This window comes from Pseudorasbora parva, chromosome 15 (genome assembly GCF_024679245.1).
Source record: "Pseudorasbora parva isolate DD20220531a chromosome 15, ASM2467924v1, whole genome shotgun sequence".
NCBI lineage: Eukaryota > Metazoa > Chordata > Actinopteri > Cypriniformes > Gobionidae > Pseudorasbora > Pseudorasbora parva.
Window position 1 is genome coordinate 25,763,683 of NC_090186.1, and position 23,130 is coordinate 25,786,812.

At 40.8% G+C, this 23,130-nt stretch overlaps 1 protein-coding gene across 5 annotated transcripts in view; it reads left to right on the forward strand.

Moving 5' to 3' along the window:
- Positions 1-14,877, forward strand: part of mthfd1a (methylenetetrahydrofolate dehydrogenase (NADP+ dependent) 1a, methenyltetrahydrofolate cyclohydrolase, formyltetrahydrofolate synthetase) — a 37,106-nt gene extending 22,229 nt beyond the window's left edge. For 3 of the 5 annotated variants that reach the window (XM_067417468.1, XM_067417466.1, XM_067417469.1), the window contains 5 exons: positions 5,767-5,867; positions 6,120-6,297; positions 7,837-7,944; positions 8,816-8,965; positions 13,205-14,877. In XM_067417468.1, the coding sequence (XP_067273569.1) occupies positions 5,767-5,867; positions 6,120-6,297; positions 7,837-7,944; positions 8,816-8,965; positions 13,205-13,276 (609 nt within the window). In that variant the 3' untranslated portion in view covers positions 13,277-14,877. The remainder of the gene's footprint in view (positions 1-5,766; positions 5,868-6,119; positions 6,298-7,836; positions 7,945-8,815; positions 8,966-13,204) is intronic. The other 2 variants (XM_067417467.1, XM_067417471.1) reach the window with 2 other exon arrangements.
- The last annotated feature ends 8,253 nt before the right edge of the window (positions 14,878-23,130 follow it).

Below are 23,130 nucleotides of genomic sequence, written 5' to 3' on the forward strand. Positions count from 1 at the left end.
GCACATGCCTGTGCACTGTGGCTCTGGATGTTTCTACTTCAGACTCAGTCCACTGCTTCCGCAGGTCCCCCAAGGTCTGGAATCGGTCCTTCTCCACAATCTTCCTCAGGCTCCGGTCACCTCTTCTCGTTGTGCAGTGTTTTTTGCCACACTTTTTCCTTTCCACAGACTTCCCACTGAGGTGCCTTGATACAGCACTCTGGGAACAGCCTATTCCTTCAGAAATTTCTTTCTGTGTCTTACCCTCTCGCTTGAGGGTGTCAATGATGGCCTTCTGGACAGGGTCGGGTCGGCAGTCTTACCCATGATTGCAATTTTGAGTAATGAACCAGGCTGGGAGTTTTTAAAAGCCTCAAGAATCTTTTGCAGGTGTTTAGAGTTAATAAGTTGATTCAGATGATTAGGTTAATAGCTTGTTTAGAGAATCTTTTTGTGATATGCTAATTTTTTCAGATAGGAATTTTAGGTTTGCATGAGCTGTATGCCAAAATCATCAGTATTAAAACAATAAAAGACCTGAAATATTTCAGTTGGAGTGCAATGAATTTTGATCATTACATTATGGAAAATAATGAACTTTATCACAATTTGCTATTTTTTTTAGAAAGACCTGTATAACGTCTCGGGTTACAAATATAACCCATGTTCCCTGAGAGGGATCGAGACACTGCGTCATCGTAGATGACACTTCGGGGAACCACTACCACTTCAGTGTGACGCTCCTTAAGCTTGAATGAAAAAAGGCCAATCCTGATTGGTGTTGCGTCCTGATGTAGCGAGTGACTGTGTGTCAGTGTCTCATTCCCTCTCAGGGAACATGGGTTATATTTATAACCCGAGACGTTCCCTTTATCGAGGGAACTTGCACTGCGTCATCGTAGAGGACACACTTTGAGAAACGAGTACCCACTATGCCACACCAATCGTAACCCCCTGGTGTGAAGCCAACTGAGCACACTCAGAAAGCGAGCACTGTAGCGCCTGGTGTCGCCGAGAGGTGCAGACTATAATGCCTGATGAAAGTGTGCAGAGTGGCCCACCCGGCCGCTTCGCAGACCTCCTGCAAAGAGGCTCCCGAAAGGAGGGCTACCGAGGAGGCCATGCCCCTGGTAGAATGAGCCCTCATGGCTATAGGTGAAGGCAAATTCCGCACCTGATAAGCCGTGGCTATTGCCTGGACAATCCAGTTACTGACTGTCTGTTTTGCCGCAGGCAGCCCTTTCTTGGGTGGACCAAAACACACCAACAACTGGTCTGACTTCCTCCACCACACCGGGCAGAGAAGGTGAAGTCTGCCCTCTTCCGCCATCACATGAGGCGGGGGATGGAATGCCTGGAGAACCACAGACCGTACTGTGTTTGATTGGACCTTGGGTACATAGCCCGGGGTTGGACGAAAGATGGCCTTAACTCCGCCTGGGGCAAACTCCAAGCAATTTGGTGTGATTGCCAACGCTTGGAGGTCCCCCACTCTCCTAAGAGCAGTGAGGAAAAGGAGAAAAGCCACCTTGAGCATGAGGTTCTTGGACTCAGCCAGCTCCAACGGCTCGAAGGGGGCCTCAGCCAACCCCTTGAGCACTACTGCCACGTCCCAGGTTGGGACCCTGGAATGAACCACAGGCCTGATTCTCCGCGCCCCTCGGAGGAACCGTACAACCAATTGGTGCCTTCCCAGCGGTCCATCACCTATGGATGTGTGGAAGCCCAAATGGCTGCCATGTACACCTTAAGTGGACGGGGTAAGCCCGGCATAGAAGCGATCTTGGAGAAACTCCAGCACTGAAGCCACTGCGCAGTTAACTGGGTTCACCTCACGCTCTCTACAACAAGTGAAGAACACATTCCACTTTAGGTTGTACAGCCTCCTGGTAGAAGGAGCTCTGGAGCAGAGTAGGGTCTCCACGACACCTGCTGACAGACCCTCTTCTATGAGTTGTGCCCCCTCATGGCCAGACCCATAGGTTCCACAACTCTGGCCGGAGGTGGAATATCATGCCCCCCGCCTGAGTCAGCAGATCCCTCCTTTGAGGGATCTGTCAGGGAAGGCCGTCTAGCAGCTCTATGATGTCGCAGAACCATACTCTGGACGGCAACCGGGGTGCTTCTAAGAGCAGTCTAACGCCCTCCCGGCGGACTCGCTCCCGAACTCCCGGGAGCAGAGCAATCGGGGGAAATGCCTACAGACGCAGCCTCGGCCATGTCTGTGTCATGGCATCCAGGCCCAACAGAGCCGGATGCCTGAGGGAGAACCACAGTGGACAGTGGGACGTCTCTCGAGACTCAAACAGATCCACTTCCACTGGGCAAAACCTTTTGTTTATGGCCCCCACCACCTCGGGAAAGGAAATGCCACTCCCCGGGCCTCAGCCCCTGCCTCGACAGGATGTCTGCTCCCTGATTTTTGTCCCCGGGGATGTACATCGGCTTGAGGGATGACCGTTTCACCTGGGACCACAGGAGGACCTGATGCCCGCATCGTTATCGAGTCCCATATGAGTACCAGGAACGTAGTCCTCTGGGAAGGCGTCAACACACTTTTCTTTGTGTTGAGTCTCAGCCCCAAGAACCTCATATGGGCCAGAAGATGAGACCGGGTAATCGAGGAGAAAATGTCTATCTCTCTCCCTGATCCCCGACAGGTTGAGCCAGAGATGTCTCTCCGCACACACCAAACCAGACATAGAGCGGCCGATAGCGCGGGCCGTCTCTTTAGTGATATGGAGAGACAAATCTGTTGCCTTTCTCAGCTCAGTAATATCCTCCGGAGAGGGTCCCTTGCCTTCATCGAGCTCCTTTAGTAAGTCTTCTTAGTAGGCCTGCAGAACCGCTAGAGTGTGCAGACACCCACCAGCACGACCAGCCGCACCCTATGCCCTACCCACCAGCCTCGATGTCTCACCGCATGGCTTTGAGGGCAACGCCGGGGCCTTTAATGGTACAGCAGTCTCGGGTGAGAGCAGTCTCGGGTGAATGGTACCGCGAGCGCCTCTTCTACCCACGGCAACGCTGCATAGCCCAACTCAGCCGCTCCCAGCACATTAGCAAAGTCTAGCACTGGGGGTGTAGTTAGGCGGGCTGAGCAGGGTCTTACCACGACTTACACAACTCGTTGTGTAAATCGGGGAAGAAAGGGAGACTGAACCCTGCGCTTGAAAAAGCACTCATCAAACTTATTTGGCGGCTGGATGTCCACTTTTTCCTGTGGCCAATCTAAATTCAGCTTGACAACAGCGTGAGATAAAACCTCCACCAGCTCCTCCATAGCGGGCATGTGGGGTGGCGACTGCCCCACAGCGCCCGCCTCGGTGCTCATGGTGATCGATTCCTCAGAATCAGAGAGCCTGAGCACTGGGTCCTTCCCCTCGCGGGAAGAAGCCGCTTTGCAGGCTTCCACACGTGATGGGAGAATGTCGGAATCGTCAGACGAGGAAGATGCCTCAGAAGTTCCTAGTCCCACAGACAGATCCATCTGTGAGCCCCACGATCTGCGGCGCCGCGCTGCCTCAGCAACCGGGGCCCAGAGCCGCGAGGCTGGCCGGCCTCATCGAACACGGCCAGCCGCAAGCGCAGCACTCTCAGTAGCAGCTTACCGCACTCGCCGCAGGCCGCCCCCTCGAGAGTGGCCCAGGCGTGTTGCACACCGAGGCACTGCACACAGAGCTGGTGTGTGTCCGTGCCCGAAATAAAACGCGGACAGGGAGGCACACACCGTCTGAATTGCTCGCTCCCTCTATAAAGGGAACTGTAAACCGTTATATAATGTATATAAACAATTTTTACAGGTAAAAACAAAACATAAAAACTCCTTACGGAATATTGGGTCTGTTTATATGAATTGGACTAAAAAGGCTACACATAAAGAATTTACCATGTGATATGCCTTTTAAGCAAGTTCTCAGTAGTGCTAAGTACATTAATGGGATACTTCATCGTTTTTTCATATTAAACTATGTTATTCCCTTAACTAAGATGAGTTGATACATACCTCTGTCGTCTGAGTGCGTGCACTTAATCTCTCTGACGCGGGGTGACATTCTGATAGCATTTAGCTTAGCACACTAATCACAGTTCATTCCTATGGTACCAAACCGAGATCAAGTTAGAAGCAACCAATCAACTCCACGTTTCCCCTATTTAAATACAGTTACACGAATAGTTGGACGATCAAGTATGGTGACACAAAATAAAACGTTGCGCTTTTTTAACCGAGTTAAAAAGGAGAACTATAATGTATGACGGAATAGCACTTCTGAGAGTACTTCAACTCGGCGCAGTAAAAAGTCCCGGCCGAAACATCCTCCCTCACATCACATCTATCAAAAAAATAGATCCGGCTGTTCAGTCGTTCTGGAGAAAACGGTGATGTCATCAGCTCATTTCAATTTATCATATAGCGACAATGTGGGCAGATCAGTAATATAGTTGATACAGTTCATTTAGTAATTAGTTTTATTTGGATATTTAGTTAAAAACTTAGATCAAAATTTTAGTGTCCCCAACTGAGCAAGCCAAGCCAAAGGCGACAGTGGCAAGGAAACAAAACTCCATCAGGGCATAGAGAAAACATTTTTTTGGGAGAAACCAGACTCATTCAGGGTTCCAGTTCTCCTCTGGCCTATTAACAATCAGTGTATGATTATTATGCTGGCAACCTTACAAGTCAGAAATAATATTTGATTGAAATATTCGAAAGTTTGAGGTATCGCGCAAGAGACGGTTTATTGAGGATGATGCGTCAATAACACAAAAATATGAATATTTGAAGGATCGGAGTCGTCACGCCAGAGACGGGTTTATTGAGGATGATGTGTCAAGTAAACAGTTATTGAATAGGAATGTTCGAATGATCGGAGTCGTCACGCCGGAGACTGGTTTATTGAGAATGACATGTCGGTGAGGCGAATTCAGAGGAGACACCAATTGACACGACTCTGAAGACACTCCAGGATGTGTTGGTCATGTCCAGACGCAGGTCCACTACCTGATCTGGATACGGCCTGGATCAGGCTGACTGCAGTAAACCTCGGGATAAACAGAGAGACTGACATTAGTGTAGATGCCACTCTTTTTATGATGTAACGAGTACATCAGGTGTTATGGGAAGTGTTCCCGGTTCCGGCTGACCTAGTTAATGCAGCCTAACAATCAGTCAATTGATTTGAATAATGAAAGTTAAAAATGTTCTATGTGAATGCCATAGTAAAGAGATGTGTTTTTAGTCTAGATTAAAACAGAGTGTGTCTGCTTCCCGACCAATGCTAGGAAGATGTTATTGTTAGATGCTAAATAGAAAAAGGATCGACCATTTGCAGTTGATTTTGATATTATAGATATTATCAACTGGCCAGAGTTTTGAGACCACAATAGACGTGATGGAGTATAATGTGTTAAAAGCTCGCTTAAGTACTGGGGAGCTAAACCATTTAGTGCTTTATAAGTAATAAACAAGATTTTAAAATGTATACGATGTTTAATAGGGACCCAGTGCAGTGTTGATAGAACTGGGCTAATATGATCATACTTCCTGGTTCTAGTAAGAACTTGAGCTGCTGCGTTTTGGACCAGCTGCAGTTTATTTATTAAGCGAGCAGGGCAACCACCCAGTAGAGCATTACAATAATCTAGTCTTGAGCTCATTAACGCATGTACTAACTGTTCAGCATTTTGCATTGAAAGCACATGGCGTAATTTAGATATATATTTAAGATGGTAGAATAGGTTTTACAGACATATATGACTTGACTTGAGGTATTTTCTCCAATGCAGAACCTCAAGCAGCTGGCAAGAGGATGTTGTCACCTGAGGAGACAGGTGGAAAATGCACAAGCATTTGGTTTGCCAGTGATCGTTGCTGTCAACAAATTCAGGTACAACATCAAGCAGCCAAAAAAAAAAGGTGTGGTCAGTGCATTTTTGCAACTATTTATACACTATAAATCAGCACGTGCCATTTTTACTCATTACCACTAATGTATATCTAATTATATTATATTAGTCTCTAATTTTCTTTGGTTTTTATCCTTTACACTAATTGTATGCTCACAAGCCAAACTGAACCACACACCCCCACTCTTTGAGTGAATGTGTGTGAATAAGGGCTCTGATTGTATTTGGCACAGTTCGGATACTGACGCTGAGCTGGAGCTGGTGTGTGGCCAGGCGAGGCAGGCTGGTGCCTTTGATGCAGTGCAGTGCACTAACTGGTCTAAGGGTGGAGCTGGAGCACTGGCTCTAGCCGAAGCTGTTCAGAGAGCAGCAAAACTACCTGGACGGTTCAGGTTCCTGTACGACTCACAGGTAAGAAGTGGTGGGGTGGGTAAAATGTGCACTGGTTACCAAGCACATTTATCCAAAGCAACTTATAAAAAAAGATGATAAGGTACACATTTTATTTAGCCTAGGTTAAAATCCCACAAACATCCACTAACGGTAACCCTTTATTTTAGTGTCCTTGTTACATATGTTACATGTACATACCATGGTAATAACAGTAATTTATCCATATGATTACATTCACCTAACCCTAAACTAAACCCTTATCCTAACCTTAACTTTATAGTAAGTACGTGTTGTTAATTAATAATACTCAGTACTTAAATATATAATTACACTGTCACATTGAAACCTTAGAATAAAGTATAACCCCACAAATATTTTGCCACTGATACTTAAAGGGGTGCTTCAGCATTGGGAAGATGAATCTGTATTTAAACTGGGTCATCAATGCAGTAGAAATGTGAAATTATTTTTGAATTTGGTGCCTTCTAGACTGAGAAAATATATTTTTGTCTAATGGGGATGAAAGACTACAATTCCCAGAATGCTTCGCTGCCCTGTGAGGCCATTCCCAAAGCCACAACTTGATTACTGTGACTGAGTTGAAGAAGACACTACTAATAAAAACTGAACGTGTCTGTTCAATATAATGAGCGAGTCACCGCGCGAGTATCACAGCACTGAAGACTAACTGCAGGAGTGAGATAAATGAGCTGATGAGCTCTCGTGATGAGAGCTGAGGTAATCGCGACTACACTCGCGGCATACATTCACAACGCGAGTTCAGTCTGGCGCGTTTCAGTTCATGCCTTTGCAAGCTTCACTTTCATAAAAATTTATTTGAGAAGTTAAAGACTTACATTGCTCACCATAGCTCCGTTTAAATGAGTGCCTGTAGCTCGAGCTGAGCTGTGAGTGTGATTTCCATCCCCCATGCGTGGGTTCAAAACATGCGGAAATGGCTCCCTCTGCTGGCTGTAGTCTTTAGCCTCTGGCCAAACATTCCTCCTATGATGCAAATATCGTCAGTTTGCATCATAGGAGGAATTTTTCCAGAAATGAAATGCATAAATCTCTTGTCTCAGGGGGATATGAGGGAGGAAATCACAATCATTTGAATATACTGCAGGGTTTCTACTGATACAAATCCATATGCTAATCGCTGAATTAACCCTTTAAAAATACTGTGCTTTGTGTTAAAGCATCAGCTTAATTAAGTTGTAGAGGGAAATTGTCCCTCATTGAATGCCTTGTACAGAAGTACAGAGCACTCCAGATTGTTTTTATCACCCAAGGTCCTTGTGCTGTACTTCCCACACATATTCTGAGATCAATTAACACTTTTATATATAGAGCTGTTTCATTACCAGCCAATGACTTTATCATGCATGAAATCGTTTTAATTGACAAGCATGAAAACTTTTCACATATTACACCAATTAAGGCAAGGAAGAAGCCTGTGTGCATATTATGTACAGAAAGATTCCACTGATGGAATAAAGCCAAAATATATCACTCAAACTAATGCATTGTGTGTATATATAATTTTTTTTTTTTCAGATTCCAGCTGATGATAAGTTAAGGACTGTGGCACAGAAGATGTACGGTGCTAATGATATCAAGCTGTCCCCAAAAGCAAAGGAAAAACTTGCACTTTATACAAAACAGGTGAGCTTCCTTTACACAATAAGGCTGTTTAATTGCATGTACATGCAGTGATTTGCGTAAACCTCTGATATTTGCTTACTCATAGAATTAACTGTATTATGAGAAGTTCTTCATCAAATGCAGTTTATACATTTCTATGACACAACTACTAATACTGTAATTCATGTAGGTTGGTGTACTTAATGGAAGCAGCTGTTGTAAGTTAATGAGAGGTTTAAAAACATATTGTACAACATATTGTGGATACTTTGGGCCAGCGCGAAACCCTCTTTTGGTGTTTAAAAGCTGCTGTCAGCACTGAAAGACACTAAAAATGTGTGGATAGGGTTATTTTTTGCTGCTGACCTTACTGCATAAGCATTTGTTGGAGTTTCCATTTCAGACACAACATTTATGGGAGGAGAGTATTTAAATAAATAATGACAGGTGATTTACTTAAGTTTCTTGTCAGTTTACTGGTATTTTTGTTATTAGTTAACGCCCCAAAAAAGCACGTCTTTTAAACTAGGCACTAATTTTCAATGCTCTTGGTAGATTTTGTTGGTCATTATGGAAATTACAGTTTTTTGGAATTGTGCTCTCATGCTAACTTGCCCTGTTAAGTAAATCTGGCACGGCACGTAGAGTGTAACATTGACCAGATGGTTGAAGGAATGGCTATCTAAATTTGGTTGTGTGTTTTGCATTTTGTATGTTTTTGAAAAGAAGGGGTGTTCTTGTTATTTTGGGAAAACTATTGGACTTAACACATACTCATTCTGCTTCCAGAAGCTCTAGGCTTGCACTAAAGTATGAATGTATGTTGTCCCCTCTGCCTGGGGGAGTGTAACATTCTCTCTTATTTGTCTTCCCTCTTTTATCTCTCTTAAAGGGCTTCGGGAATTTGCCGGTTTGCATAGTTAAAGCACACCTGTTTAGTAATGACCCCACGATGAAGAGAGAGCCTACCAACTTCATGCTGCCCATAATCGATATCAAGGCTAATGCTGGAGCAGGTTTCCTCTCCTGTCTGACTGATTTGGTGAGCATATACTCCTTTATCTAGCAGAAGTAATATAAGAGTTGTCATTTTCTGCAAAGAAATGCTCAAAATTAAATATTTTTATTTGAAATTTGGAAGATATTTTGTAAGTAGTTTCTATAATAAATTACATTTTTTAATTTTACTCAAATCGATACATATAAATAATAATTTCAGCAAGTCTGAAGGAAATGAACACTTTAATTTAGCAAGGACACATGGCTTTGCTTAAAACTGATATTAAAGACTTTTAAAGGGCCTTATCATACACCCGATACAATGCGACGCCAGGTGCAACACGTGTTTTTTGAAAAATTATTATTTTCATGTTCAGTGCCACGTTTAAATAGTCACTCGCGCCCATCTCACCCATGGGTGTGCTGGTCTGAAAATGAGGTGTGTTCAGGCTTATTGTTACCGCTGTGCTATTTTGAGGCAACTGAAAACGACTGCGCCACTGACCAATGAAAACATGGTCTAAAGTCAATAGCGCAGTCATTTTTGTGTTATTTAAAGGGCACGTTAGCAATATGCGCCTAATAGGTGGGTGCACAACACAATATACACTCTGCATATTTCAGACACAGAGACGCACAGCAGCACACAAACATTTTTAAATATAAAATTTTTAAAAAAGGATTCTCGGGAGAAGCATTCTGTCTTTCCGCTTGCAAATTCCGCCATGTAAATTGCGAATCCACCATGGTGCAAGCGCAACTGGCTTTTAAAGGGAATGGGAGACACTGGTCGGTCTATTGCACATTATACACAAAACACACCCATGAATGACTGTTTTTTCTGTTGTTAAACTAGCAAAAGTGGAGTCAGACATGGAAAGTGGATTCAGTGCACCTATGTGCTCAGATCGTTAAAATAGGGGCCATAATGTAAAAAAAATATATATTATTTCAAATAAAAGCTGTTCTTTTCTGAACTTTCTATTCATCAAATATTCCTGTACAGGAATAATTAAAGGTGCACTATGTAGTATTTTTGCAGTAAAATAACCAAAAAGCACTAGGCTATTGTTATATATTTTGTTCAGTTGTGTTCTTACAATATCCCAAATGTTTCCAACTATTTGTAAATTGTGAGAAAATTGCCTTTTTTAACCAAGGAGCCGAGATGTCTGAGCATAGCATCAGAGGGAGTCGCCTGTCAATTGCGTCATATCTGCATTACCCTCAGTTTCTGGTTTAATTCCTGCAGAAATGCTTTACTCTTAGCAGTGTGAACAAGTGTCACAGCAGCTGCTGAGCGAACACACAGAGTAACGTTATAACATTCTTTTAAACAAATTTACCGTATTTCCTCAAATAAAAGCCTGTAGTCAATTAAACGCCGGGCCTCTGATAGTGGCCGGGGGCGTGGTCAGCACAAACAAATAAAGGCCGGTCTCAAATAAAGGCCAGAGGAAAAGGTGTGGATAATCTCCTAAATGCCGTTAATGTAATGTGCATTCAAGTTCATCGTAATGTTCAATAGGGTTGAGCCGTGACAGCTGACCGACATCACGATGGAGCGAAACCATCCTGATGCCACGCGCCCCGATGCAATGTCTATGAAAATGCCGTGTCAGGCAGGCTACAAATATCAATCTTCACAATGCGCGCGTCTTAATCAGCTCCCTAGTTCAGTAATCAGGGCACTGATCAGGGAGTCAGTCCATTGACTTACCGGTATGCCGATCAGTGCCCTGACTACTGAACTAGGGAGCTGATTAAGACGCACCTAATATTAGCCTCTCGTCTCTTTTATGTCTTAAGGTGGTCGCACACAAGCCTTGGAAGCTCAGCTCCGCCCAGCCCCGTGTCTCACGCCTTGTTTATACTTTCGCCTGTCTCCGCGGCGTGAGCCTCCGCTGACTGCGCGCTCCTCCCCAAACGGACGAGGCGTTTATACTTGACGAGCTCGCCCTTGTCCTATTCTTTGAAATGACAGAGGGCGACTCAGAGTAATTTTTGTATAAACCAACAGGAAAAAGCATCGAGAAGAAGTAGGCTAATGTACAACACAGGTGATGATATTTATTTTAGTACATTTCACCAAAAACCACATCACAAAAGAATCGTGTAAAACTCAGTAAACCTTGGCTTGATATTATTACTTGTGACATGAGAACAAAATATGCACTAAATTAACGATCTTTTAAATATTTCCTAATTTCACTAACCTTTAGTGCCGTAATTTATTTATTTATTTGATTAAACATGGATCTTTATTTAAAAAGGCTTATTTCTGCTTTTGTAGGCTCATTCAGTAAATATAAGCACCTAATGTGCAAACTGGGGGGCGGTGTGATGAGACGTCATGCTCGGCTAGATTTCGCCGAGAACTCGTTCATCTTCGGATGCGTATTATGTTGTTGTATGGTGATATTTCTGCAAATGTTTTTTAAATAAATCAATGATATTTGTCCACTGGAACGATCACTTTAAATTGAAAACGGTTTACTTAAAGCAGCTATATTTTAAACAGATGGAATTACAGGCCTGCTCCTAATAAAAGCCTGCTTCAAATAAAAGCCGGTTCCTATCGGCAATTCAGGTAAATAAAGGCCCCGGTCTTTATTTGAGGAATTACGGTAAATGTATCTAATATGATCAACAGAGCTGTGTTACCTCATACTCATGACCGGAAAAGCGGAAATGAAAAAGCTGTCTTGTCATAATAAATCTTCCGCTGCTTGTGAGCCGTGTGTTGTGCAACAATCACTCCAGCGGCCTTGCTCAGCTCCCACAACACTCTGTTCTGCTCTGCTTCATACTACAATAATGTTAATAATCACATTCATGAACATGAGTCCTATCCTCCTATCCATGAGGTGAAAACCACATGTCCTAAGATTCTGCGCTCAATCGTGGCATCAAGCTACGCTGTTTTGAATAGGCGCCCTCTAGCGGACAGAAAAATTACATAGTGCAGCTTTAAAGGGATAGTTCACCAAAAAAAAAAAAAATGTCTATGTTTATCTGCTTACCCCCAGTGCATCCAACATGTAGGTGTCTTTGTTTCTTCAGTATAACACACATGAAGATTTTTAACAACTATGAGAGCAAAAAAAAAAAAAAAAACATGCTTAGACAACATGTGCAAAGAGCCCTGTGGCTCATGACGACACATGGTTATCTTAAGACACAAAACAATCAGTTTGTGTAAGAAATCGAGCCATATTTGTTAAAATTTTGTTTACCTCAAATACAACGCTATATCTAACAGCCTGGAACACGCTTCACTTCCTGTAAGGTCAAGTTGAGATTCACTTCTGGTGTTGGCGTAAACTTTGCCATTGTCATGACATATCCTGTCCGCCTGTAAAATCGTGTCTGCTTATATTATATTCATTTGTGTTCTACTGAAGAAACAAATGTTGGATGCACTGAAGATAAGCAGATAAACATCAAATTTTCATTTTGGGGTGAACTATCCATTTAAATAACTTAGTAGTAATAATAAGTAGCACAAATGTTTTCAACATTGATAATAATACATGTTTCTTAAGCACCAAATCAGTATATTAAAATTATTTCTAAAGAATCATGTGACAATGAACATTGAAGTAAAAAATCAAAAAATCCCAAGCTTTTGAATGGTAGTGTATGTAAAGGCTATATTTCTCACATCTTAGTGGTATAGGCTACATTAAAACACTCCATCAAATATGCCCAGTCACAATAAAATATCGTACCAGGCCTGAAGAAGGAAACAACATAATAGTAAAGTGATTGTTGTCATCAACCATGTCCTCAGTGTGGCTGAGCACACAAATGGACACTTGGGTGGTTAACCTCTAGTCAGATGATGTCATTGACTTATTTCTGTCCCCTTCAGTCAGTCGCTCATCGGGTGAGTCTACTGAGGAGAAAAGAAAGAGAGAATATTTGGTCACACATGTTGGATATTTTTATCCAGACACGTTGCTAGGCTGCATGCTGTGCTGAACATGAGCTGTTCAACAAAATTCAATGGTGGTCCAAGTGACCTTATCCAACGTTTATGTTCATTACAGATTAAAAATGGAAGTTGATTTTTTTTTTTTAACTGCTCTTCAGGGTTTCAGCCATATCCATATCCAGTTTTGGGGAACTTGGCTCCACATGGGTCTCTTTAGCTTGTTTTCTGTTCATTGCTCATTGCTTTTTTTTTGTCTCAGGAAAACAAAACATAATGGGTGTATTATAGAGATAATCTCCTTCATGATAACACCAGATTGACTAATTTCTCCACACTCTCCAACAGACAAAAGCAGAAATGGATGATCCCATGTGGCCCTGTTTCCATGGCAACAACCTTTACCATGACTTCAAGTAGCTCAATGGTTACTTCCTAAGGTGGGAAAGCTGAAATTGGTTTAATTAAGGGTCAATCAAACTTTTAATAACTGGAAAGAAACACTTTTCTTTTTAACATTGCTAAATGATTTTCAAAACCTCCAAAAAACTCTTCAGTCAAATAACGACATCGGATTCTAGCATCAAATGGTCGAAATGTAGACCATTGTCATGTTTTACTATAATTTGTTATAACACCTACAAACAGCTAATAATCAATATATGTGTCCCTGTATTATCTATTTGTAAACTGTCAAATAATGTTGCTTTGTACTGTATTTTAATTCACTCCAGATTTCAGAGTTATGACGCTGTCCCTCTTGAACCATAAGATATTTTTAGCCGTGACTGAGCTTTAGAAGCACAGAACCAATTTTGTCAGTATTTTTTAAGCACATTTACGCTGCAGTTTGCCAGTATTATTGAATGTCCCATGTGATTTTATAGAAGACACATTAATTCTATGAGATAGCTCTCATATCTATACATTGTTATCTTTTATGACTCAAATAATATCTTGGCTTGACCTTTAATGAAGTTTCCAGTTGCTATAGATACTAAGCTGACAGCCTGATTGTCAAATATAATCAGATAATTGTATATTTGTCCAGCTTGTTAGTCCAGTTTATTTTTATCCTTTTCTTCAATACGTGTTACCCAGCAGCCATTGCTGCCGTCCAGTAGTCAATGATCACTGTCAATATGTCCCTTACAGTTATCTGGTGCTGTGTTGCTAGACAAACATTCAGTTTTTACAAACAACCGTTCCAACGGTTGAGGTCAGTATGATTCCTTAAAATATTTTTGAAATATGTTTTTTATGCTTATCAAGGGTGCATTTATTCGATGACAGTAAAACTATTATTATGAAATATTACACTTTAAAATGTCTATTTTAATATATTTTTACAATGTAATTCATTCCTGTGATGGCTAAGCTGAATTTTAAGCATTTTTACTCCAGTCTTCATTGTAACATGATCCTTCAGAAATCATATAATATGCCCAAGAAACTGTTATTATCAAGGAATTTATTATCAGTGTTAAAAACAGTTCTGCTGCTTAATATTTGTGAAGAAACTGATACCTTTTTATTCTTTGATAAACAAATTTTTTTAAAGAACAGCTTTTATTTGAAATAAGCTTATTATAAATGGCTTTATTGTCAATTTTGATCACTTTAAATCATCCTTGCTGAATATAAGTATTAATTTCTGTCCAGAAAAATCATACTGACCCCAAACTTTTGAATGGTAGTGTTTGTACAGTGCTGGGTAGATTACTTAAAAATTGTAGACTGTTACTTATTCCAAATTATAGGAAATGTAACACATTACACATTTTATGTAATATAATCTGACAACTTTTTGAGTACTTTTTGACCTGACTGGTTCATCACATTGAAAGATAGTATTGATATCAATATGAAAATGCAAAGGATTACACAATGTAATGTTATGTAATCAGTTACTGCCCAGCATTTTGTGTGTGTGTGTGTGTGTGTGTGTGTGTGTGTGTGTGTGTGTGTATACATTGAATTCTTCCATGCCTGTTCTATCTGCCCGTAACATCCAATAAAAAACACTTGCATTAATTGCTATGTTGATACTGTTGAATAAATTAGCTAATCTAAAGCTAAACCCAAAGTTTCCTTGGTTTATTTTATCAAATTATTGCCTTGTTTTTATGTTTTAAATTTAAAATGTTATAGGTTTCATGGAAAACATTCATGCATAGAACTGTTAAACTTCTTTGTATCCAGATGCGAGAAGAATATTTTAGCACATTTAGCTATGTAAACGGAATGTTAAACGGGTCTTTCACCTTACAAATAGAGCCAAATTTGCTAAGTGTTATACAGAGTGCACATCTGGCCTGTTTCATTCAGGGGTTATTTCGGTACTTTGCCATGAGGCAGCCCATTCAAGTGAACCTGAATGAACTCTTCCAGGCTTAAATGTGGTAGCTTTGTCAGGTACTTTTTTTTTTCTGGTGAGGCTTTCAAGGGCATATTTTCTTAGACCTCTGGGGCCATTTCATAAATGAGATATCAATATTTGTGTCTCATTTCCTCAGTGAAAGAAACAATCCCTCCTCTGAACAAAGTGTCAAGCTAAAAGGCCCATAAGGAAATATCTGTTACAGACATAACTATAAAGAAGACACTGGGAAAATTAGATAACAGGTCATATTTGCACATATGTCTTTTGCAAACATCAAGTGAGCTTCCAAATAAAAATTAATTTCTGTACCATCTGCTCATCATGGACGTTTAACTGCCAGATTAAATATTTTTGTTTGTAATAATTTCCCTGTCAGTAGTCACTGAACTGTAGTGAATATTGCCTGTTTTTAACAGTATATAGGCCAATGTGAGCCGTGGTTATTATTAACCTACAAATTTGATTTAATCTCTGTCACGATATATAAAATATATTAGGGATGCAACAATACAGTTAGTCCACGGTTCAATACATACCTCGGTTTTTAACCACGGTTTTTCGGTTCGGTTCGTTTTTTTTTTTTTTTTTGCTATTCTATTCTTAGGCGACAGGAACAGAAAGTGTTTTTATTGCAATACTCTTTATTTAGTTTACTTAAAAGACTTGAAAACCCTTGTACACATTCCCAGTGTATTGTATATTATAAAATAAATATATATAAAGATTCACAGTGGCAGCTCAGAGATGTACAGCAGCATTTAAGTACTTTAATTTACTTTAATTAAGTAAATTAAATGAATAGATGTAGGCTTAAATTAAAACTACATAGTCTTCAATATACAACATTTATTAAAAGCTACTGTATTAAAGGTCTTTTTTTAAATTAACATAATTTTAGAGGTGAACTGTCCCTTTAAGAACACTCATTCACTAAGCTGCTGCTTTTAATTGGAGACCTTTGACAGATGTTTAGTGCACGCACTCAATGCAAAACAGTGCATGCATTGAACAGTGCCTTGCCAAAATGTTTAAAGGTGGGGTAAGTGATATCTGGTAACTGTTGTTGATATTTCAAATCACCAAAACAAACATGCCACTACCCCAAAAAGGGTCTCGGCCCTATTTTGATAGCTCCGCCCCACACATTCGTAACCCAAACAACGACTATGGCAGAATCTGTGTGTGTAACTAATCCAGGTTGAAAATTCAATGAAAAAGTCACCCCTTCCATCACAAAAACACTTACCGTTCTCATGAACAATTTAATAGAACACGAGCCGACAGTCCAACTAACGACATATTACAGTTATGACAAGATTAGAGTTATAGCGATCACAAAAATACAAACAGTTCTCATTAAGAAGTCGATAACGTTAGTATACAAGCTCAATAGTCCAGCTAACAACATATTACAATTATGACCACAACACTTTTTGTGAGCTGAAGCTTGAAACCTTGAAACACTGAGGGGATTTAGATGCTCCATACGGTGTGGAAATGAACGGGTCTTTATCATCGCTGAAATGAGCGACAATATGATCGCAAATGGACAAATAAGCGAACGTGACACACGAGCATATTCAAGCAAAAGCCAGCATATATTAGTTCTTTCTTGGCTAATGTCCATCCTGTGTGACTCGTGTTTTGAAAAATGACGCGCACTGAGCCTCTCGTCTCACCATAGACACGCCCCTTACCTGGTGATTGGCTACAAGTTTATTATTCCACTCAGCCCGAGTCCTTTTTCTAAACGGTTTTGAAATAACACTTACCCCACCTTTAACCGGCAAGGCTTTAAAACGCGGCTAAACACCCCTAACTTTAGTGCATATGATTGGATATTTGCTGAAATCAGCGCGTAGACTCACAGGCACACTCAGAAAAAGGCTAAATAAACTGAGAGGAATATTTCAATTGGAGGGAAATGGAAATAATTAATTAAATACAAAACCGAAAAAAACACGCAATTCTCCGGCGCGTATTGAACCGTGAAGGCCGTACCGAACGGTTCAATATTATGTTGAGTATTGTGACATCCCTTATATATATATATATATATATATATATATATATATATATATATATACACTCACGTAAAGGATTATTAGGAACACCATACTAATACTGTGTTTGACCCCCTTTCGCCTTCAGAACTGCCTTAACTCTGCGTTAAAAGGTGCTGAAAGCATTCTTTAGAAATGTTGGCCCATATTAATAGGATAGCAACTTGCAGTTGATGGAGAATTGTAGGATGCACATCCAGGGCACGAAACTCCCGTTCCACCACATCCCAAAGATGCTCTATTGGGTTGAGATCTGGTGACTGTGGGGACTGTGTGTTTTAGTACAGTCACCAGATTGTCATGTTCAAGAAATCAATTTGAAATGAATCGAGCTTTGTGACATGGTGCATGGACATGGTGCTAACCCTAACCCTAACTTCCAGCAGGATAATATTATCCTGCTGGAAGTAGCCATCAGAGGATGGGTACATGGTGGTCATAAAGGGATGGACATGGGGCCTAAAGTGTGCCAAGAAAACAACCCCCACACCATTACACCACCACTAGCATGCACAGGGGTAACAAGGTATGATGGATCCATGTTCTCATTCTGTTTATGCCAAATTATGACTCTCCCATCTGAATGTCTCAACAGAAACTGAGACTCATCAGACCAGGCAATATTTTTCCAGTCTTCAACTGTCCAATTTTGGTGAGCTTGTGCAAATTGAAACCTCTTTTCTTATTTGTAGTGGAGATGAGTGGTACCCGGTGGGGTCTTCTGCTGTTGTAGCCCATCCGCCTCAAGTCGGCTTATTCTCCTCTGACCTCTAGCATCAGCAATGCATTTTTGCCCACATAGTCTGGGGGCCAATTCGGAAAAAGGCTTCTGTTAAAGGGGGGGTGAAATGCTGTTTCATGCATACTGAGCTTTTTACACCTTTAAAGACTTGGATTCCCATCCTAAACATAGACAAAGTTTCAAAAACTAATGTTGGACGTTTGATGGAGTATTTCTGTGTTAAAAATACTCCTTCCGGTTTCTCACAAGTTTCGGCGAGTTTTTTTCGAGTATGGGTCTATTTGACGTTAAATAGAGCGGAAGGTCCTTGTATGGGCTGTACAGGCTCTTCTCCCGGAAGGGTGCGCGCACGTCACTAGAGGGAGAGAGAGGAAATGCACGCTGTAAACAGTCTCTCAGGTGCAGATCCAGTCGTCCGTGAACAGTTATGTGGCGCGCCGTGCTCCACTTTATTCCTATGGGTGACGTCGAGCGACTTCAGCACTTCAGCACAGCATTCCGGGAAGGCAGCGCTGCATTTGAACCGATTTGAACGCAGAAATGACGGGAAGCTTCAAGGCATCGCTTCAGTCGCGTCGCAAAGTGGATTTCCACGGTCACTGCTGTCACAGGACTTCACCAAATCATACCAAAGAAGTGTGTTTTTGACAGAGCGGTCCTGCTTTGGAAGATGCCGGTGAGTAAATCAACTTCAAATGTCTCTGCTATTGGCTACCGTCGCATGAGTAAACATCAGTAAACGATACTATCACGTGCTTCGTCATTCAAATGCGCTAACGGTTACTCCATTGTTGTTCTGTATAACGTTACACTAGTCTGACTCTGACGTGCAAAACCGTTTTGCTTGCTACCTCTAAGGTCTAGTCACATACAATAGTCCATAAACCGAATCATGTCCTCATAAACTGCACACAAAGGCCCCTAAATACAGTACATACCACAGAGACGGACATCCTGATGTTGCCGTTTCTCCTGTTCAATTTATTTCAGCCTCAGATTTGATTGTGGATCATTATCTGTATTAGCTGAGATAGATGGGTTTCTCCGCTTGAGGACGTCACCGCTTTGCGCGCTCATCATTCTTTAGCTCCACCCACACGATACGCCTCCAGGCGCTCGGTTTTTTCCGGAAAGACTCGGTACAGCCCATATTTCTTTTATAAATATGATAAAACTAAAGACTTTTCGGAGATATGAAGGATGCAATACTTCTCTATAGGTACTCAAGATTGACATGAGATTGACTGAAACTGAGTGTTTCACCCCCCCTTTAAGACTTTTGTGGACATGTTTTGGTACAAGATGTCACCCTATTTTTTTAGTTCGAAGACATCCATAGGTAAGATATTAGGGTGGTTGTCAAGCTGAAATTTATTTGTGTGTGACTTGTACAAGCAATTTCAGGCCATTTTTTTGGTTTCCTGCTCAACTCGACATGCCAACGATAAATGTTGAATATCTTCACAACAACAAGGACCATGTACATAAAAAATGGTATCAAATGAAAGCTAACACTCATGGGATGTCTGCTGAAGTGTCGAATGAACATTCATTGTACAGTATAAAGGGGGTCGCACACCGGACGCGGAGCTCGGCGGCGCGCCACGTCTTTAAAATTCGAACACATTGTTTTCAATGAGTGTATGCACACCGGTGGCGGCATTCGGCGCCTGTCCGCAGCGACTCAGGAAGTTGTTCTAAATCCTGCCGCGCCACAGAGCGCCATTTCAAGGCTTTATATTAAAAGTATGTTATCGTTAAAGTATATACTGATTTCACCCTTTGCTACAAGCCACATTTGTTTTCCATTCTGAGTTCAACAGCTTGAATAAAGTCTAAACATATTTTGGGGAAATGTATAATAAACATAGCCTTTTAAAATCCTTTTAGAATGTGCGCGTCCGGTGTGCGATACCTGAGACCCAGCGCGGCGCGCCGCCGAGCTCCGCGTCCGGTGTGCAACCCCCTTGAGACACAACAGAACTAGAACATGAAAAAAACAATCTCCGCCTAAAGAGAACCAGTTTTCAAATTGAATATCAGCTTTGAAACAGTATCCCAAAAACTCTTATCAATCACTACCCCTATCTATGGGAATGAGTCAATCCAAGTTTAAAGCTTGTAGGAAGAGACAATACAATGCTGCACAAGTTATAATACTTTAATGTCTAAGCGGAAATGTAGAACTGTGGATTGTGGTCTATGGTGCTATTTAACTTCATTAATGTACAATGGTGTAACAAATTATATTTAATTGGCATATCACTATAGTTATTTATTCCATCCTAACATAACTTCTCCCTCACTTCTTTGAGGTTATGGGTTAGTAACTAGTTAGTAGTAATAACTATGAAATGGTCAGGAGGCCAAAACTGATATAAAAAATGTGTCTGACACTTTTTGGAACAAGCATACAACCTACCCAGTATTAATATTTAACCCCTCAATGTGTTTTAGCCAGGTTGTAAGCTTAGATTTTTTTTTTTTTTTTTTTTTTTGTCAATTTTAACACTATAATCTTAAAAGTGGTAAAAGCGGATGACAAAACATAAAATAAATAAACAAAAGAACTGGGGCCTGTACCATAATGGTAGATTAACAAACTCAGGGTTACAGGATTAGTTTTGAGTTGACAAAACCAAACCAATCTATTCAGGCTTTGTTAGTCCCATGATGCTGATCATCAGCTTTCTCTGTCAACTCAGGCTTTAATCCTGAGTTCAGGAGTTTAGCGGTGACATCAGCATTGAACAGCCAATCACACGCTGTGGATCACCGAGATTCACTTCTCGCAAGAGAAGCAGTGAGATTCATTTCACTTTTCTGCAGAATATTACATGATTGAAATATATTAAGAATTTAAACAAATTTACACAGCAAGAAGAAAATAGAACAACTATGAACATAGTATGTGTCAACAACATAGTCTATGAACAACTAAAAGAAAAAATAGTATACATCAATGCAAGTAAAAGTTATGAAAATAGTTTAGTTGATATAGAGAGAGAATTGAACGTTTAAGCTCAGCTTTTTAATATATTTTTTAAATAGCTTTGTTTATTGATTTTAAAGCTTATTTGTATGGCTATATAAGCAATTTCAGTTTGAGATCTCTTATCCAGAACATAACCTGCCCTGGAGCAGGTTAGCTGTGGAGCGTAAGTTACTATGGCGATGAACACAGCTAAAAGCCAATCCACTTTAATGGTACCTAAAACCCAGGATTGGCACAAACTAAGCTTAAACATATCTGGCTAGTCAGCTAAACCGGCTTCATGGTATAGGCCCCTGAAGCAAATGATCAGGGGTGAGCAAATGCCAAAACAATAAACAAAACAACACTAACTTCCCATTAATAAACTAACTTCACTGTGCATCAAAATAAAGAAATTAAAATACAGCAACATAACCTACCTCCCTATCTATCCAAAAACGGGAGAAAAGGTGGTGGCCCTCACCCCCTACAGCTTCACATATGTTCAACAAACAGGTACATCGGACATAGAAATTCAAGACATAAAGCTCTCACGATATTTAACAGCACTATGTTAGAATATAACTTTATTTAACAGATTTAACAGCATTTTCACTACAGCTGAACGCCAGCCCTAACACATGAGCAATGATAATCAAGGAGAGATACACATAAGTGAGATAAAGACATGTAACAAAGAGCGGGCGGTAAGGTAAAAGGCAAGAGCCACAAGTGAGAGCATCCTCCAGTGAGACTTGGAGGAATTTATAGTCCAGGCCTCATCTCTGGTCCGACCGCTGATGGTCTCTCATTAAACCTAGAGCCAATCCTGTGAGAGAGGAAACACAGGAACATACACAACATACAATATGTCATAGACATAACACCCCCACCCTTATACACCCTTATACGTGACAAAGCGTCAGCAATCACATTTTCACATCCTTTCTTGTGCCGAATTTCCAGGTTAAAATCTTGGATCACGAGAGACCAGCGCATCAACCTCTGGTTTGAATTTGACATCCGGAAAAGAAACTCTAGGGGATTATGGTCAGTATACACTAAAACAGGAACAGTACAAGCGTCAAGATATATTTCAAAATGGTGGAGGGCCAACAACAGTGCAAGGGCTTCCTTTTCCATGGTGCTGTAATGCTGCTGTGACTTTGTGAATATCTTCGAGAAGTAAGAGATTGGGTGATCAATTCCCACAGCATCTTCCTGAATAAGAACTGCACCTGCCCCCACGTCACTTGCATCTAGTTTAAATGCTCTTAAGAAGTCTGGAGCGGACAAAACTGGAGCACTGCACAATAGCCTCTTGATCGCATCAAAAGCTAGTTGACACTCCATATTCCAATCAAACACTTTAGACTGACTCAATAAATTTGTGAGTGGTGATGCAATGTCAGCAAAGTTTTTGCAAACGGGACACACCTGTACCTGGCCCACACATTTTCCCAGATAGGTTATGACGGCCTTACTAAACTCACACTTGGCAAGGTTCAAGGTAAGTGATGCAGCAATAATTGAACTTGAACTTGATTTAACCGCTCAAAAACTGAACAGAGACTGGTCACATGCTGTTTCCAGTTAAATGAATAAACGACAATGTCGTCTAAGTACACATCACAGTTCTCTAATCCAGCAAGCACAATTCTCATCAAGCGCTGGAATGTAGCGGGTCCCGAAAGCCATTCTCCCTTACTAAAGGAAATGATCAGGAGTGACAAAAGCAGATATTTCCGAAACCCTTGTTAAAATAAATAAATAAAGAAAATTTAAAAAATGAAGGGGGAAAAAAATCATATCACACTTGGTTTATAATTTATGCCATTGTCACAGAAATATGTCTAGAATAGCTTCAATCCTAGATACATTTAACTTTTGTTTCCCTATAAGTTTGAACAGAAATTAGAGCTATCCTCGGTTTTACAATCATCTAGTCTCATCAGGACCAATAATTTTGCACCCTAAATAAGTTATCAAATCTTGCCTATTTGGTAACCAAGGAGACAAAACTGATCATGCTTAAGATGAAATAGACATTTGATAGACCTATGTGAAAAAAACGAGGTAACTGTCACATGAATCAAATATTTTATACAGTAT